Below are 18,712 nucleotides of genomic sequence, written 5' to 3' on the forward strand. Positions count from 1 at the left end.
TCCACATCCTTACCAACACTTAATCCTGCCAGTATTTTTTTATTTTACCCATTCTGATAAATGTATAGTGGCATCATAATGTACATTTATATTTAGGGCTAATAATATTGAACTTGCTTTTGTGTGCTTGACACATCAATAATTTGGATGGATCTCAAAGGCACTATATTGAGTGAACTAGCTGATTCTACTTAAATACTCTTGAAAAGAATAAAAACTATACTAATGAATAACAGACCAGTTATTGCCAAAAGTTAAGGGGGAAAAGGTGTGACTACAAACGGGGGGTATGAAGGAGGGGTTTATTTGAGGGATGGGGTGATAGAACAATTCAGTATCCTGATTTGGGATAAGGAATTAAAAAATTTATGTTTGTTAAAATTCTTACAACTGTCTACCAATAAATGTCAGTTTTGTTCTATGTTAAAATAGATGTTCTATGTTAAAAATAAGACACATAGCTATTGTACTGTAAACTTAAATCACTGAACTTTTGCAAATATTCTTTGTTACAAGATTTTTGTGAAATTTCCTGATACTAAAGAATGAGGTAATTGAGTCTAAACATTTAAAAATCTCCTGGGGAGAAAGGCATTTTATTACTGAAACGGTACTGTGGTTTCCTTTTAAATTGCTACATAGATGTTTGGATCTCTTTCAGCCTTTTAGATGGAATATTACCTTTCATGGTTTTCTTGCTCACAGATTAAGTTCAACAATATATTTTATGGATAGGAAATAAGTATACTTTTGTTAATACTCTCTGAGAATCCTTTAAAATCTAAAACTCAGTCATCCAAATAACTGCTCCTAAATCATATTAATTTGTAAATAAGAAACTATCTTTGCCATTTCTTAGATATGAAGTATATAGCTTTATAAAAACATATCTGTTTAAACACATTAGTTAAATATAGTACAATAATTCCATAACAATAACATAAAATAATTACTACACTTCAAATAACTGACAGAATAACTCTTAATTCTACTGAGATTTTAGAGCAAGATGTAGAACAATACTATATATAATTCTAAGGAAACTTAAAGTAAAAAAAAATTAGTTAATTGTAAGCAACCGAAAATTGGTAGGTAAATTGTAACGCTCACCATTCCCGAAATCACAGAGGCACATGTCTTCCTTAAGAAAAAATAGATGTATTTTTATCTGAGGCATTTCCCCTTATCTGGATTACAATTCAAATTCTCCACTAAGGCTTCAAGGCCATGGAATAGGAAGCAGCTTTCTGCCTCCCAAATCCTATATCCTGAATGTTGATCCTTGGTCACTGTCCTGCAACCATCTGGGCCTTTTTAATTTTTAACTTTAAAATTTTTTTTTAAAATATTTTATCTATTTATTCATGAGAGACACAGAGAGAGAGAGAGACAGAGAGAGAGAGAGGCAGAGTCATAGTCAGAGGGAGAAGCAGGCTCCCTGCAAGAAGCCCTATGTGGGACTCAATCCCAACCTCTGGGATCATGCCCCAAGCCAAAGGCAGACGTTCAACCACTGGGCCACCCAAGCATCCCATCTGGGCCTTTTTTTAGCTCCTAAAACACACGAAGTTCTTACTCTGCTCAGTGCCCTTGCACTTGTTGTTACCCATCATGAGAACAGTCTTCCCTTCAATTTTTTCATGGTTGATTTTTTTTTAATATTTACATAATCTCAATTTATTATCCATTAGAATGGCCTTTACTGATCATTCTACCTAAAGTAATTATATACCACACTTTCAATTATTTCTTCAACTTTTACCTCTCTTTGAAGTTCATTTACTGTTTGTCCCTAGACTAAAAGGTCTAAGATGATTAAGAAGATATCTCCAAGGATCCCTGGGTGGCGCAGTGGTTTGGCGCCTGCCTTTGGTCCAGGGCGCGCTCCTGAAGACCCAGGATCGAATCCCACATCGGGTTTCCGGTGCATGGAGCCTGCTTCTCCCTCTGCCTGTGTCTCTGCCTCTCTCTCTCTCTCTCTGTGACTATCATAAATTAAAAATAAATAAATAAATGAAGATATCTCCAACTCCCATAGTGCCAAACAAGTGTTAAGAATGCAACAAATATTTAATTAATGGCAGGAAGACAGGAGACAAGGAGGAAGAAATTTTTCTACTTTGAATTTATTTTCATCCACATTTAACATAGCACTTTAAAGTTCAAGAAGAGTCGGGCAATGACATCTCATGTTAGCCTCTTTCAAGGAGAAAATGGACAGACTCACGTGGATCTATGAATTTAAATAATGATTGGGTGTGAAATGTATATCTGGTTACACAGTTTCCTTAAATCAGAGGCAATAAGTGAAAAAATCAATATAAAAAGAACCCTGTTTATATATGTATATGTGTGTGTATACATATTAGTGTTTTGCTTTTAAAAGCACATTTTTATTCTAGAAAATAACTTCCACAAGAGCAAGGACTAGGTTTGCTTCATTCAATGCTTTTCAGCATCTGCATATTACCAGGAACAGAGCAGCTAGGAACTAAACAAATTATGATTCCCAAAATAAAGAGGAATTAAGAAAGGCACTATTCAGATTATCTAACCAGAGTATGTAACCACTATGTCCAAACTTCTGTTTTATGTGCATTTTTCTGATAAAGTTCATTGATGTTTAAACATCTACTCAGCACGTGCTTAGGAGATTAATTTTATTCTCTTGGACTTCAGACTCTAAATAATGAGAAAATCACTCCCTAAGTGATTCTCTAAAAAGTTTACTTCGATACTCATTCATCAGAGAAATTGAGCTACATATGGAAATTATAGCAGATCTACAAAAAGGAGCTCCTAGCATGGGCTGTGGAAACTCTGCCAAAGGCCTGTTGACTACAAGCGTACTTGAAAAAAATCATGTTTCAGGGAGTATTTGATGACCAACATAGCTTGGGTTTTATGGCACTGAGTTGATTTTATTTGCTGTTTATTATATAAAAGATTTTGGTGAGATGACATGTGGTGTGACTGGAAAGTTTTCTTTTGCTTTTCCATTTCAGTAGGGTTTTATTATTGGATATTTTTTCATGCTTTCAAATATAATAATTGAAATAGTCAAATATCATTCACTATGACTGTTCCTTTTTAGCCATGAAATAGAAAGATTTATAATAAAATTATCTCTCAATCCTAAAACATCTCACTGATGAAAATTCTATACTAAAGAATTTCAAAAAGAATTTTAAAATTTTCAAAAGAAAATGGAAGAGAGCTAAGAAGCTCTGAAAGTAATATCTCTAAAGGAAATAGGAAAATGAAGCTAGCATCTGAAAGAATCTAATAAAATATAACGTGACAGTAGAGTTTTGTCCAATGAAGAATTGGAGCTGACACACGAGAGATTGTCAGGGATACAAATCATGAAGGACCATATTGGGTAATCACATGCCCAGTTTGCCTGGGAAAGTTCCAACTCGCACCTGTGATCCTGACACAATTATTAATTATACCCTCTTTCACCATTTTGCATAATAAATATATAGTATATTACTTACAAGTCTAGTTAAGACAACTGAATCTTATGGTAGAAGAGGAGTTATTACAAATATTTAAGATGGCAATATAACAACCAATTTGTATTTTAGAAAGTCATTCTGAAGTGAAACTACCTTTATTTGCAGATAACAATATTGTATATAAAAAATCATAAGGGATCTATGAGAACTATCAGAGTAAGTTCTAGAACAAATATCACAGAATGTAAAGTAATATACAAAATAAATTGTTTTTCTGTATAATAAACATTTAGAAAATAATTTAAAGTATATAATTTGAAATAAGACATAAAATACTTAATAACCTTAAGAAAAATGTGCAAAGTGCCTACATTGAAATATACAATAAGTGAGAAGAATTTAAGAAAATCTAAACATATTGAAAGATAAACCATGTCCATGGATTAGAAGACTTAACATTGTCAAAATGTCAATTTCTAATTTGATCTATATAGTCAATACCATTTCAAGGAAGACACAGCAGGACAGTTTTGTTTTGTTTTGTTTGTTTTTGTTTGTTTTATAAGTTGACATATTTACTAAGAATATATAAGGACATAAAAGATGCAAAATGGGCAAATCAGCTTTTGCAAAAGAAGAACACTGATGGTTGTGTTTCATATTCATTGCCTGGTTTCAAGATTTACTGAATGGCTACAATGATCAAAGTCACAGAGTACTGACATACAAATAATCTAGTAGACCAATGTAATGAAACAGATATCAGAAATAGACCTAGACATACATGCTAATAACATTTTGACAAAGTTTAAAAGAATGTCAATAAGAAAAGAAAAACTCCTCAAAAAATTGGGTTAAAATGATTGGGTAATTGTGGGGGAATGGATTTCATTCTCCAATGTATTAAATGAAAATAATAACATATTAAGATGGATATTAGAGCTAAGAGGGAAAGTTATAACTACAGAACCTCTAGAAAAAATATGAAAATATTATTTCTACAAACTTGGAGGAGGCAAATATCTTAGGACAGAAAAAACACTGACCATAATAGAAGCAATGACAAATTGTACTTTAAAGTTAAACATTTTGCTCAACTAAATAAATTAGTAAATAATAGGGGCACCTAGGTGGCGCAGTTGGTTGAGTGTCAGTCTCTGATTTCAGCTCAGGTCATGATCTCAGGGTCATGGGATGGAGTGCCATGTCAGGCTCTGTGCTAAGTGGGAGTCCCTTGAGATTTTCACCCTCTCCTTCTGCCCCTCCCCCACTCAAGTAAATAAATAAATCTTTTAAAAAGTAGAAAATAAAAAACCTTAAGACTGGAAAAATATTTTTACTACATATATCTGATAAAGGGTTTTTATCTAAAATTCATAAAGTACTCCTACAAATCAGTAATAAAATCAATCAAAAAAAAAAAAAAAAAACCTGAGGGGCTCCTGGGTGATTTAGTTGGTTAGGTATTCTACTCTTGATTTTAGATCAGTCATGATCTCGGGGTTGTGAGATCGAGCCCCACATCAGCTCTGCACTAGGCATGGAAGCTAGTTATGATTCTCTATCCCACTCACTCTGCCCCTCCCCCACCTGTTTGCACGCAAGTTCTCTATTCCCCTTTCTCCCTTTCAAAAAACCCCAACAGAACAAAAACACCAAAAAACCTGAATAGGTACAACTTTACTCCCACCATTATGGTTTAAATCCAAAAGACTTTAGTTACCAGCCTCTGTAGTGTCCCCAGTGATTCATATCTTCCTAGTATTCACACCTTTACCTAAACCTTTCCCACTAGTATCAGGATTGTTCTGTGTTACTAATGCCATATGGCAATAGTGATGGTACATAATTATAATATTATATTACAAAAGTCTGTGGCTTCCATCTTGGGTGTTCTCTCTCTCCTTCTCTTTTTATCTCTTTTTCCACTCCACCTCTCCATCACCACAGAGAGATGGCCAGTGAAGGAAATGGAGCTTCCTGCCAATATAGTAGTGAGCTTGGGAATGGTTTGTCCAGCACCTTTAGGGAACTTGGGCCCTGTTCAACAACTTGATTGAACTTCATTCAACTTCATTGCAACTTCCTGAACCAGAATCATCTAGCTAAATTACTCCTGGATTCCTGTTCTTGGTAACCTTGTGAGGCTTACCCAAACATGGGGGATTTGTTGGTTTTTATTCTTTGGCATTTTTTGGATGTTTTGGATATATAGAAATAGATAACTAATGCAAAGGCAGATCACACCTAAAGTTGTAAGGATTTGCAGCAACTTGAACTATCACATATTAGAAAACTGTTCTGATAATTTCTTATAATATAAAAATAAATTAATTCTATGTTCCAGCATTCCCACCAAAAAAATGATAAGTCCAAAGCAACACCTGTACAGTAATGTTCATGCCAGCTTTGTCCAAACTGCCTCAAACTGAATGCATCAAGAAGAGAATGGGTAAACATGCTGTAATTCATACCATGGCATTCCTAACAATAAAAAGGAAGTCATGATACGCAACATGTTTATCAAAAACAATATGCTTAGTAAAAGGAGCTAGGCACAAACTGTTGATTTCATCAATATAAAGTTCTAGAACAGAGAAAAATAGTCTGTGGTGAGGAAAAACATCACAAGAGAGACTATCAGGAGAAGGGAGGAAACAGAGTAGAGATAGTTAATTGGAAAGGGGCACAAGAAAGGTGTGATGGAAACTAATATATATTGAAAACTAGTGTTGTTTTTTTGCATATGTATATAGGAGTGGTGGTTATACTTAAAAAATCATTTAACTATACATTTAAATTCTGAACAGTTTATTACATTTCAGTTATGTATTTAAGAAAATATTTGACAGGTGAAATGTCTCTCTGCTGTGTGGTAAATTAATAAGACAGCAAAACTGGCATCAGAAAGGTACTGTAGGTGACTGATTTAGTAACCTAGGTGACAGATGATGTCGAGTTTAATTCTATCATCAGATCTATTAGGCTCAAAGAAAAATGAAGTTAGTCATGACCTTCAATAGCAAAGTATTAGCTTGGATTATTCCCTTCCTCATTCATCTCCAGATTCAACCTATTGCTTCCATTTCAGATCTAATACAGATGTTGCCATCAAGAGTAACAATATGGGTTTGTTCTGAATAATAGGTTGGGTAATTTTGCTCAGAAACTCAGACAGTGGTTTCACACTATCTCTGGAAAAAGATCCTTCTTTGCATATTATTAAGGAAGCTGTCTTCAAGAAGTTCTATGTGTCAGCATATTTTTATTATACAGAGATCTACATATCTTAGACATATGTTAGAAATCTACATATGTTAGAAATATTAAGTTTACAGTAATGATCTAAAATGAATGATTGTTATAGGCATTCTACAAACAGAGACCTCTCCCCTATTTTCTTTTTTTACACACCTTAAGATAGGAGACTGACAAATTAGAGAGTTTTTATTGAGAAAGTCTATCCTGCACTGTCCCAAAATTTTCATTTTACAAAGGTAGAGAAGATACTTCTGCTTCTAGGAATATCCTCGGGAAATAATGACTCTATAGTAGTAATAAAAATAATAACAACAAATACAACATATAAGGGATGCTACCGTGTATCAAGCCCTTATCATGTATCATATCAATTACTACTCAAACTTATGAAGAAGTGTTATTTTCTTTTTTTTTTTAATATGAAGAGACTAGGTCTATATGAAGGTGACTGAGGGCCAACAAGTAATAGGAATAGGAATTTAAATTCTGGTCAAGTGTGGCTCCATAGCTTATAGTCTTTAAGGACCACACTATACCGTAGGACCTATTTGCTTTTTTGTTTTTGTTGGCACTATATATGCTCAACTTAGAGTGAGATACTGGTGGGAAGATAAAAAGATTTTTCTTTCTTCTTTTTTTAAAAGAAAACAAATTTCAGAGAAAATAAAATGCAATTTACATTATTTAATTAAAAATAATAATTAAGCACATTTTAGAGGCAAAGCACTTCTCTAAAAACCTAGGTTATATAAATAGACAAAACAGTGTCTCTGTTTTTATCAGTTCTGTCTTCTACTGAGGGAAACAGAAAATAAAAAGTAACAATGATAAACCAATAAGCAACAGAGTATAAAATTATCTACTTAATTACTGAAGGCTCAAAGTATAAGGAAGAATAAAGCATAGATGAGAAAAAGTGGAACTGTGAGTACAAAGTTGAGTGTTGTTTGCAATATTACACTGAATAATGAGTAATATCTCACTCATTGGGAAGATAATATTTGAGCAAAGACTTAAAGTAGATGAATTAGCCAGTGGATATCTGGGAGAAATACATTATAGTGAATATACTATCCCTGTTGTTATTGGCCAATGTCTCACTACAGGGAAGAAATAGGTGAGGATTGTTAGACTCTCACTTAATATAAATATAGAAGGCTACCAAAAAGATGCAGAACTTTTTAGAGAAAGCTAAAAACCAGTCATGGGTTCCTTTTATTTCACCCACCATGTAGCCACATAATAGAAGTTTAAGGATTCAATGAGAAAGGCATTCTTGTAGAAAAAGGTTATTGGCCTACAAGTAGAAAGAGCTGTGCAATTTCCTATTCTCTTTCTCTCACGGAGATATTTGCACCACCTCTAGCTTAAGGCAATTAAAAAAGGGCACCTGAGTGGCTCAGTCAGTTAAGCATTAGCCTTGTGCTCAGATCATGATGCCATGGGTCCTGGGATCTAGCTCCACATCGGGCTCCTTGCTCCCTGGGGAGCCTGTTTCTCCCTCTCCTCCCTGGTTGTGTTCTCTCTTACTATCTCTTTCTCTCTTTCAAATAAATATAATCTTTAAAAAAAGGAAGTCAAGAAATCCACTCGTAGATGTCTACCATGATGGAAAACTAACAAGGACAATTAATATCTCTACCCCAAATAGAAAACTTGTATAACTGCTTCTTGGTGCTCTATGAACCCAAAGTAGACAGGAAACTCTTAGGTAAATTTGGTCTGTATTCTCTATAATCTGAGCAGTCCAAATGAAGACTATAGCCTGATTCTTTCCTGAAAATGTCAAAAGGCAAATAGGCTAGTTTGAATAACCCCAAGTGTGAATCTGAATGAGAAAGACCTTCACTTCCAGAATCTAACAGGCAGTTTTGCTGAGTCCATCCATCAGTCCATTCATTCTTCCATCTTTCCTTCCCTCCCTCCTCTAAACTAGATGGATGTCAAAAAACAGTCATGTTGGAATCATATTTTTAAAGTTATCTATTTGGTGATATAATTCTAGGAGAAGATCTGAGTAGATGTATTTTGGCGTGGAACTGAAGGGGTATCATCTGACATCAACCATCATATAGCATAACTCATGTCAGGGAATAGTGCAATGCTGGAGTTCCCCAAAAGTGTAAAGGAGAAAGAAGATTATCTTCATAGAACCCATCCAACCCCCAGTGAAAGAGTAACTCAGCATTTACGTATTTGTTACACAGATAACACAACTTAAGAATTTTCTGGTCCAGGCAGCCTGGGTGGCTCAGTGGTTTGGTGCCGCCTTCGGCCTGGGCATGATCCTGGAGACCTGGGATTGAGTCCCACATCGGGCTCCCTGCTTTTCCCTCTGCCTGTGTCTCTGCCCCTCTCTCTCTTTCTGTGTTTCTCATGAATAATTTTTTTAAAAATCTTAAAAAAAAAAGAAATTTCTGGTCCTTTAATTATCTTCTTTCTCTCCACTCCGATCTCACAAAAAAGTCAAGAGCAGCATAATAAGAGAGAAAGAAAAGCCTAACAAAAAAAAAGTGTCAGACTAAAAAATCTCAGGTCAAGCATGATCAGAGAATAGAAGAAAAAACAAAGCAAAACCCAATGGGAGATTGAAAGATGAATTTAGATGAGAGTTTAATACCTAAAATGAGATTATTTTAAACTCTAAAATAGAAAACTTAAAAGATTGGGGCACCTGGGTGGCTCAGTAGTTGAGCATCTGCCTTTGACTCAGGTAGTGATCCCAGGGTCCTGGGATCCAGTCCCATATCAGGCTCCCTGTGGGGAGCTTGCCTCTCCTTCTGCCTATCTCTGTCTCTCTCTCTGTCATTCATGAATAAATAAATAAAATCTTAAAGAAAAAAAAAAGAAAATTTACATGATTTAATTTAGATATTTTCCAGGTATAGGGAAAAGAGATTCAACTGATGAGGTTTGAAGAAAAATATCATTTCTAGACTATATCTACCTAAGTGTACCATGTTCAATAAATACATTATTGGGAAATTCAGGCAGATTTTAAGCATCATCAATAAAAGACATGAAATTAAAGATCTACAAAAATCCTTAGAAAAAAAATGAAAGATGAAATCAAAGCAACTATATTAAAGTAGAAATAATATTACTGCTTTGATATCTGGATATCTCTATCTTCAGTACATATTTTTTTTTTTTAAGATTTTATTGTGATGCCTGGGTGGCTTAGCAGCTGAGCATCTGCCTTCAGCTCAGGGCATGATCCCCTGGTCCCTGGATCGAGTTCCATATCAGGCTCCCTGCATGGAGTCTGCTTCTCCCTTTCCCTCTGCCTCTGTCTCTACCTCTCTCTCTCAATCTCATAAATAAATAAAACCTTTAAAACAATAAAATAAATTTTTAAAAATAAATAATATTTTATTTATTTATTTTAGAGAGTGAGTGCACGCACACACATAGCCAAGCAGGAGTCGGGGTAGGGGTGCAATGGGAGAGAGAGATGAACTCTGCACTGAGCATGGAGCCCTACATGGGGTTCAGTCTCATGATACTGAGATAAAGACCTGAGCCAAAATTGAGAGTCTGAGGCTTAACCAAATGAGCTACCCAGGTGCTCCTATCTACAATATGTAAATATTTACAGTTGACATTTTTGATCACCTCAATCATATAAGCAACTGCTTGATTAACTTTGGTATGAAAATATCAAAGTGCATAAGCATTAATTTTAGAGGAATATGAAGTTATAACCAGAAATTGGAGCCTCATTTTTATCTGAGAATATTTGTATGCACATTCTTATTCTCTCTCTAGTCTCATGAGTTTGATAAGGAAGATAGTATTTTCTTTCCCATAACCGTAGGGAATAGATATGGAGAAATTAAAGCATTAGTTCAAGTGTCCTTGCATATTAGTTGAGAGCAGGATTAAGACTTCTCTAGTCACATTCCTAGGGCAATAATCCAAATTACACAAGTATAACCAGCCTTTTTCTTTCCAAAGGTAAGAAAATACTTGGATTGTTTTGAAATATAAAAGGCCTCTCCAGTTTACTTTACTGGGAGGGTTATTTGCTATTCATTTCTCCCATATTCTAGAGAATAAATATCCTTTAAAAGAAAATAAAAAGCCTTAAGTTATACATTAGTGGCTTAGAGTAAAAATAAAATTTAACTCCCAACCATATTAATCCTTATAGTATTATGATAAGAGTGCAAAAAATATGGTAATAATTCTATATCATTATAAAAATAATTGTATAACTCTATAGATAAAGTGCCATGTAAACGCTAAATATGCAGTGCTGATATTACACTCTCCACCCATTAATAAGGAAAACCATATGAATACCAAATAACATAATAGTGGGGAAAACAAGAATGCTTTTTAAGCAAAGATCCTTTATAATAATTGAAATCCTGCCATGAACTCAAGTTTGGTTGTAGAACCAGTCTATGCAGTGAGACAAAAATATATACCTGTTACCCTTTAGCCACAAGTATGTGTATTTAAACTGTGAAAATTCTGTCTTGGAATGGCTAGGAAATTGTGACAGTGACAAGAAGCCATAGGCCCTACTATTATATTTACAACAAAGATAAAGTCTTCAAAGTTAGGGATCCCTGGGTGGCGCAACGGTTTGGCGCCTGCCTTTGGCCCAGGGCCCGATCCGGAGACCCGGGATCGAATCCCACGTCGGGCTCCCGGTGCATGGAGCCTGCTTCTCCCTCTGCCTGTGTCTCTGCCTCTCTCTCTCTCTCTCTCTCTCTCTCTCTCTCTGTGACTATCGTAAATAAATTTAAAAGTCTTCAAAGTTAGACTTAATTTCAATTCGAAAAATTCTTGACATAGAAAATTTTCAAGTGTGTAGAACAGAGACGTCTATGACTAAATATTCTGTAATTCAATTATTTTGAGATTATTCTAAATGAAGTCTAAGATATCCAAAGAGATATTTATATAACTTTTTAATTAAAAGCCAATTCTTAAATTCCTGCCTATAATCTAAATGTTTTATCTAGAGGATGGTGGGCAGCTGGAGTCTGAGAAATACTGGGTGACAATATTTCTTTTCTTCTTTTTTTTCCAGGTAGATGTTTGTCTCAGGCTAGATTATTTGAAATGCTGTATCTACAACTAAACAATTAAGTATGCTGAGGAAATAATTTAGAGTAAGGTTGTATGTAGAGATTAATTCTGTTAATTATTGTGATATTTAATCACAATATCCCCTCTACATGTGGGATCATGGCCTGTTAAAGTTAAAACTATGAAAAAAATTGGTTATGGGATAAAAAACTTTAGCAGCTCACAAGAAAAGTCTCCTGAAGCATTTCTGTTGAGGCAACAGATAAGAAAATATTTAGAAATCTTTAACTCAAATTTCTTTTTTAAAATTCAGTACTAGCACTTCAAAGTAAGGGTTAGACTGAGTATCAAAAAGTCAATCAAATAAATCTCTAATCTGTCCTTGAAAAAAAATTCTTATTTTATAAAAATCTTATTCTAATAGAAATAAAAGTATATTTACTTTTAACACTTAATTCCTGTTTATTCTAAAAATTTTTGTTTTATCTCTAATTCTTCTTGTTAAGGTATTTTTACTCTGAGATGGGATGTAGTTACATTGAAAGAGTTTATAAAATTGTGAAATTTGTTTTAAAACCTATATGTAGAATAGTTGTGCATGGGGTGTATGTAGTTATGAATATAATTACACACGTTCATACATCTATGCATATTTATTTTTCAGCCAATATTTCCTTATACATGAGTTGGGTTTATTAAAATTCTTTATAAGTATTCCTTATTCTTTGTGGTTTGTATAATATACCCAATGATTTAAAAAAATTCTGTATGTGAAATCGACTCATGCTCAGTTGAATAATGAATTAGCAATAACCAATGCACTTGTAAATATTAAATATGGTGATAAATAAACTTTTGGAAATCAGCAAAGTAACACTTTTCTTCAATGTGTGGTCTAGAGTATGTTCCTGAATTCCAACCCAGACATAATGATTCAGAATCTTTCAGTGTATGGTTCAGTAATCTCCATTTTAGCAAGTTTCCTATGTGACTCTTTTGATAGTACTATATACAAGATACAGGACAGTTTATATAACTTTGAGGTTCAGAAATTAATATTTCACACATAAGAAGAGGTATTAGCTAGTAACATCCTCATCTCAATGATTTATATCCTTCCTCATTTTATTCTTGTATAAAAACATAATAAATTTAATCAATTTAATAAAGGAAAGAAACTTACTCTGCAGTTATGTAAATGAAAAAGTCAATGAAATCTGTTTCTTTAGTTCCTCTTCAACTCTCCACTATTTACCCAAAATGCCTCCTTTAAATTGATTCCTAGGATCCCACATATTCCCAGATGTCCTTCTTTAGAATCAGCTTTAGACCTCAAAGCTTCTATTTCCATTCAGCCCTATTCAGCCACTCTAATGGCTTTTTTTTTTTTATGGGATTGCAGCAAACTGAAACTCTGATCACATTCTCTGCACTAAACTGCAATGACTCCATTCTGTCTCATTTCTGAGAAAATGTGAAAATCCTACTGGAGAGTTTACATGACACATAGTTCCCATTATTCAGAGCTATTTACAAAGCTCATCTAGGCTATTATGCAAAGAATTGAAACTTAAAATGTATCACTAATCTTTACTTTTTATATAATATTGGAGAAAAAAGTTCAAGCTGTGGCAACAGAAAGACATCTCAAATATGATACTATTATGAATAATAATAAAACTACGTATCTTTCCATTAAAATAAGGCCATTAGAAATAAATAATAATGTATTCATCCATTTAGTTAAAAAATTGTTTACTAAGATAGGTCTTTCCTTTCTACTCATGTCTATTTCCCTATGTCCTGTCTAGATTTCAATCCACAGGTTTCATAAATGCTAAGAATATGAGAATTATTTTCTACCCATAAGCAACTGTCAACTAACTTCTGAAATAAATTAAGAGCTACACATGTTAAACAGAAAAATATGTGTGAATTTTAAATAAAAAAATGTTTTTCCAAGATCCCACTCAAATGTATTGCACATGAAACATTTCCAATAAAAGTCTGTCTCCACTTCTAAGAAACCTACTTAATTTCATACTTTTAATGAAAATACATTCTATCTTAAAGTAAAGGAGAAAGATATAAAAAGTGCTGAAATAATTAAGCAGACCCTATCTCTGCTTAGAAACTTCAAAAAAAAAAAAGCTTTCACACTTGTTTTCCTGGGTCTCTTCTTAATCAAAAATCTGCATCTCCCATTACCAACCCTAGAGAATGGAGGACCAGAGAAGTTAACTAGAATTTTTAAAATAAAATAATAGTTAAGCCCCTAATCCTTTTTATTTCCTTTTGTTACAATACTACATAAGAGTGTCAACTCCCATGAAAACCTTAGGGCAATGGTTTGATTTCTTCTATAGCTATTTTTTTTCTCTCTTTTTTTTTCTTTTGAGGAGTGGGGGTTATGAGACTAATTCTTATAGAGCTTTATTTCAAAATGACAGTATAGAAGAAAGCAAGAAATGTAGTCAACCACTAACTTGCCTTTGGTTCTGGCTGGACATCCTGAGGGAATGTATGTGCGTGGTACCATTGGCTGTTTAGGTGTGTAGATAATAAACTGTAAGTGGGGAGGAATATTCCCCTGATACTTTTGGTGCAATGAAGTTCAAGAAAATTTAGGTGCAAAACACTTCAGAGCGCACACTAGCTCAGGGTTTTGGGGAATTCAATCCCCCCTTCCCATTTTTTCCATTTAGTGCAGCAAGGCTTTAAGACATAGATGTATAACTTCACAATTTTGCTTACCATTCACCTGGTTCAGCTTATTTTTTAATATTGCAGTAAGACCAACTCTTTTCTAGTCATATATCCTCTATGCATCATCAGCTACATTCTCCACCCCAAGCCCCCTCCCATCTTCAAGGAGGGGGTAGGAAAATCATAATAGGGCTCCCAGAGGTCATTAGTGCTCCTTGGCTCCGTTGGCCTTTGGTCTGTACTATAAGGATGTCCTGTATAGAATTAGATATCCTATGGGGCTAGATAAGCTTTCCTTTCGGCCCTAACCAGGACTGCTGTCCCTGGTGCTGAACCATGTTTGCCCATCAGGGAATCTGCTGCCGGGTCAATGGGGCTGAATAGAGAATGCCCAGGTGCAGAAACAAGCAATACTTTGCTGTACAGAAACAGAACCCCTCCTCCACATACACACACATAAGCACACACATCTCCTATGTGTTTGCCAGGATCCAATTTGCAGTTTTCTCCTCCAGACCCCCACCCAAACGCCTCCAACATGGCCTCAAATCCCAGCAAGTACCAGCACAGCCCACCTCGACATCAAATTGCAGTATTATCAAAATGCTAATCCCCAAACACAAAGTCTTTATGACGTTAGCTTTTGAACTCTAAAACAAAACAAATAAAATCCAACAAATTAATAAATAAATGAAAGTGACCTTCCTCTTCCCTCCCTCTCTTTTCTGCCCTATATTTTCACAGTCCCCTAAATTATATCCCCATATCCTAGAATAGTGTTTAAAATCTGGGTGGTCTCCCTAGTTCCACATCCTTACCCCCTCCCCCACCTCTCCGGAACAAAACAACGCTGAAAACAGCACATCTTACCCGGGATAGAGCGATAGCAGGAGCAGAATCCACACCGTCATTTTCTGTGAAAATACAGGAGTCGAGTATTCTGAGCTTCCTGTGCTCCATATATTTGTCGAACTCATCGCTTTTTTTTCCTCCTCTGCCTCTAGTCTCTCGGTTGCAGAAGAATCCCTCCCCTTTGTATTATTATTATGCTTATGATCTGATGGTGGCTCCCCCCACCTGCCTCTAGTAGGTCCCGTCACTGGAGAACTGTATTGCCACCAGCTCTGGAATTAATATTCAGGGGGCAGAAATAAGATCAGCACAAACGCTTGCAGATACCATCAAAGCGTCAGCTCTGGGAGCGGCTTCCAAGTCTGGAGGAATAATGTATTTGAGGCAGGGGGAGGGTACAGGGAGAGACGCACACCAAGACAAATAAGGGAAAGAGATGCGCGCACACTCTACACATACTCATGTCCCTCACACTCACACATACTCCTCCTGGTCCTTCATTTTAGGTCTGTTTATTTGTTTGTTCTGTTTTGATTTTTTTTTTCTTCTAGAAGAGGAAGGCAGGACTAGGGCTGTGTGTGTGTGTGTGTGTTTAAAAGAAATTTTAAAAATCAAAGTGTCTGCACGATTAACTATCACGCAGATTAACTATGAGGTCAAAGTGGAAGTGATGCTTGCTGCTGCAGCATAAATTAACACATGCGTGGTGTCTTCCCAGTGCTTTTAAACTCCTTACTGCACACACAAGCATGGAAGGACTGACTTTCATGGGGGACAAGAGATGCCCTAACAAGCTGGTAAACTATATCACCAATGACAGAAGGCTTGTATCATTAGATCTGCCAAGAATCCTTATTAAAATCATGCAGTCTTACAAATCATGATTACACTGTAGGGGGAGGAGAGGCAGACAGTGGGGGGTGGGGGTGGGGAATGGCTGTTTCTCTGTAAAGTATCCTGTAGGGAAACAGATTTGGTGAATTTTCAATTTGAATGAAGAGAGAAAACATTGATAGAATTAAAAGACGTGAAAAAATCCCATACTCCCCAGGATTTACTCCCTTTTCTGTTCCCATCCCCAGTGAAAATATAAAGACACAAACTACTTGAAGGTTGAAGAATATAACTGCATCAAGATAGCTGCTTGAGTAGAGAATATAAACCACAAAATAGTGGCTGCTTTTTTAAGACAGTTGGACAAAGAGAGGAGGTCAAGAGGACATTTAACAATATAAAAGATTTGCTATATGGGGATTGACTTTTTTCACTCTGCTTGGTGACAATCTTGAAAATTTGTGGGGTAGATGAGTCGTGTTAGCACGCTTCCTTCTTGCTTAGAATGTTACCATGGATACTGATACATGGGAGATATCCTTCTGTACCATCCTAGTTCATCTGCCACAGAGGAAACCCCATTACTCATCATAAAAAAGAAAGTGAAAGACTGTTTCAAGTTTTCTGTAGGGTCTAGACCACAGCAAAGATGTTCATGGAGAGATGGTGAAGAGGACAAATCAAACCCCTTGCCGGTATAAAGCAGGGAGTCATTTCAAAACCTGTGTGTTTTCTCCAAAAAGAAAGTCTTCCAGGTAGTAACTTGAGTATGCAGTCAATGAAACATAGGAATAGAACATAAAATGAGTAGGTCCACACTCCATCTGTAACCCTAAAACCTGCCCAAGGAAAGCAGAATTACTAACAGCTCCTGCCAATGACAGAAATTGAGGACACTCTTTCTGACAATGAAGCAAAACAAGCCTAACAGACACACCTGGAATCCTGCATGCCTTTAGAAATCAGCCTTGTTTTATGGCGTTTGAATAAAATCCAATCGAAACAACAATATTCACAGGCAGTAATTGACTTCTTTCTATTGTGATTAAAATAGAGGGAGAACAAATGTAAATCCCTATCTTTGTAATTCTCTTGTTCCTTGCTGCGCTGTGAAGAACTTTGGTCCCCCCCTTATATTTACATTTATTTACAAAAAGATGCTGGGTTGTTAATAGTGTATCTTTGTTTTTGGTGAAGATAATTCTATTGCATTGTTTTAGGCCAAGGCCAGATGCCTACCCAAACCAAACCAGTAAGATAAATGAAAGAAAAGGACTGTTTCTGAATTAGGAGAGTGGTGGAAAACTTACACACTGGAGTGGCTATAACCCATTGGAATGGAGATTCCACTGCTCCGTTCCAGTTAGAGTTGCCAAGGAAATGGGAATAAAATTATGAGAAATGTCCTAATTTTTAAAACACAAAGGAGGACACACCAAATACATGCAGAACATTAGGTTACAAATATTGTTTCATACCATATAAAAAATTGATGTGAAATTCTGCCTTCTACTATATAGGATATGTTCAATTTTGCAATGTAAGTTTTTGACCCCAGGTTTAGTGATAAGCATATTAATCTGGGAGAATGAATGTTAACACTTTCCAAAGCAGTAATTCATATACTGACCCCTTATCAGTATCTTCATGATCTCTAGAGATTCTAATCTATTTTAATAATGGAATATCTCTCAGCAAATTAAGAAAATTAAGAGGAAATTTTATTTTATTATACTTTTTATAGTATTTGGGCACAATTTTACCTTCACTATTCTTGGTTAGACTTCAGTTTGCCTCTGCAGGTCTACTAACTGGTGGGTGCTCTGAAGAAGATTATTTTAATGTATTGTCTAAGATACATTTTGCAATACACATTAATGCCATTGGTAATTGTAAGACATCTTATCCATTAATTTTTAAAATTACCATTCAGTTACACTTATTCCTGCCCATTTTTAAGAAAATATGCTTATAATACCATAATAATACCATATTTAAATAACCATTATGTGGTAAGCATGCCTATCCTTTCATTGTAAATAATATATGTATTCATGTGCATACATTTATACAAAAATTTAAAAATTATTGTAAAATAGGAAAAACTACTACCTACACCCTGTCATTCAAGCAAACCATTGTCAATATGCTGCAGATTCATTTTGTAGTTTATTTTTTTCTGAATAAAATTTCATTTTCACTTTTAATTTGACCTATTTTATTGTTATTACTATGCTCAAAAGTCAATTATGCGGTCAAAAGTTGGACCACTTTGGTTGTTGATAGCCAATCTCTTTCACTTGGGGAATTCAGACATATACTTAGGTTCTAGTTCTGGTAATGATGAAATTGGCTAGCCATCCTACAGATAATAATTATAAGTGGTGAACAAAACATGAAATAAATAATTGTGCAAAACCCTAGAAAGCTACAAAAAGCAAGTAGAAAGTGTTGAACATTTGACCACAGAAAGATGAAACCGAATTGGAGGAGATGTAAGATTATGTGGTTTTTCCACTGAAGGCAGTTTAAGGATAACCAAAGTTTCCTTATTT

General features: G+C 35.1%; 1 protein-coding gene across 2 annotated transcripts in view; it reads right to left on the reverse strand.

The window, feature by feature from the left end:
- The window catches only part of GABRG2 (gamma-aminobutyric acid type A receptor subunit gamma2), a 105,503-nt gene extending 89,420 nt beyond the window's left edge, over window positions 1-16,083 (reverse strand). The window contains exon 1 of one of the 2 annotated variants that reach the window (XM_026007619.2): window positions 15,342-16,083. In XM_026007619.2, coding sequence (XP_025863404.1) covers window positions 15,342-15,448 — 107 coding nt within the window. In that variant the 5' untranslated portion in view covers window positions 15,449-16,083. The remainder of the gene's footprint in view (window positions 1-15,341) is intronic. The other variant, XM_026007611.2, reaches the window with a different exon arrangement.
- Between the last annotated feature and the right edge of the window lie 2,629 nt (window positions 16,084-18,712).

Source organism: Vulpes vulpes, chromosome 4 (assembly GCF_048418805.1).
Source record: "Vulpes vulpes isolate BD-2025 chromosome 4, VulVul3, whole genome shotgun sequence".
Classification (NCBI taxonomy): Eukaryota; Metazoa; Chordata; class Mammalia; order Carnivora; family Canidae; genus Vulpes; species Vulpes vulpes.